Source organism: Phaethon lepturus, unplaced genomic scaffold (assembly GCF_000687285.1).
Source record: "Phaethon lepturus isolate BGI_N335 unplaced genomic scaffold, ASM68728v1 scaffold5904, whole genome shotgun sequence".
NCBI classification, from domain to species: Eukaryota; Metazoa; Chordata; class Aves; order Phaethontiformes; family Phaethontidae; genus Phaethon; species Phaethon lepturus.
This window is the reverse complement of record NW_010532549.1, coordinates 6059-6699: the sequence shown is the minus strand read 5'-3', so window position 1 is coordinate 6699 and position 641 is coordinate 6059. Positions and strand designations below refer to the sequence as shown.

At 45.6% G+C, this 641-nt stretch overlaps 1 protein-coding gene across 1 annotated transcript in view; it reads right to left on the bottom strand.

Annotated features, from left to right (window-relative positions):
* Positions 1–641, bottom strand: part of LOC104619093 (GDH/6PGL endoplasmic bifunctional protein-like) — an 8467-nt gene that overhangs the window by 3918 nt on the left and 3908 nt on the right. Inside the window, 1 exon segment of the mRNA XM_010284865.1 lies at positions 616–641. This exon segment is cut by the window's right edge and continues 29 nt beyond it. Within this exon segment, the coding sequence (XP_010283167.1) occupies positions 616–641 (26 nt within the window).

Genomic DNA, 641 nt, shown 5'->3' with positions numbered 1-641 from the left:
AGACACATGCTAGCAACTCTGGGCTCGGATTTTCTCTCTGCAATGCTCTTTCTTACTACAGAGAGAAAGGGAAAGAAACAGGCAGACAAACACAGACTGACCTAGGTTCCTGGACTGACACCGACTAGCTGATCTCAGTAACATCCATGCAAAAGCATATTCCAAAGAATAGTGCAAATGTATACTCAGTGTAAGCTTGGTAGCTAACAGGACAGGAATACAAAAGGGTTATCACAACAACCAGATTACTGCAGCACTTGAAGTGGCCTTAGATTGCATCAACTCCAAACCCAGTGCCTTTTACCAAGATTTGGATAGGAAGCTAACTGCAATGCCCCGAAAGCTCTGCAGCAGAAAAAGGTGGGGGATTCTGCCCCTTCTCCCAGATGAACTGCAATGGGAATCTTTTCCTGAAAGCAGCAACGCTACCTGGAAGTGAGTCAGTCTCCAGTATAGGTGTAAGACAATCCCTCTCTATTTCCAGGGAGCAACATATCATTCATCTGCTCTTTTTTGTTTCTGCACTGCCTCAAGGGCCACTTTCACACAATTAATGAACCTGCCAGTTTGCCTTCTCACTCATTCACCCTAGCTCTGCACACTTGCCTCACCAACCTTTAGCATCCACAGTCTCTTTCAAG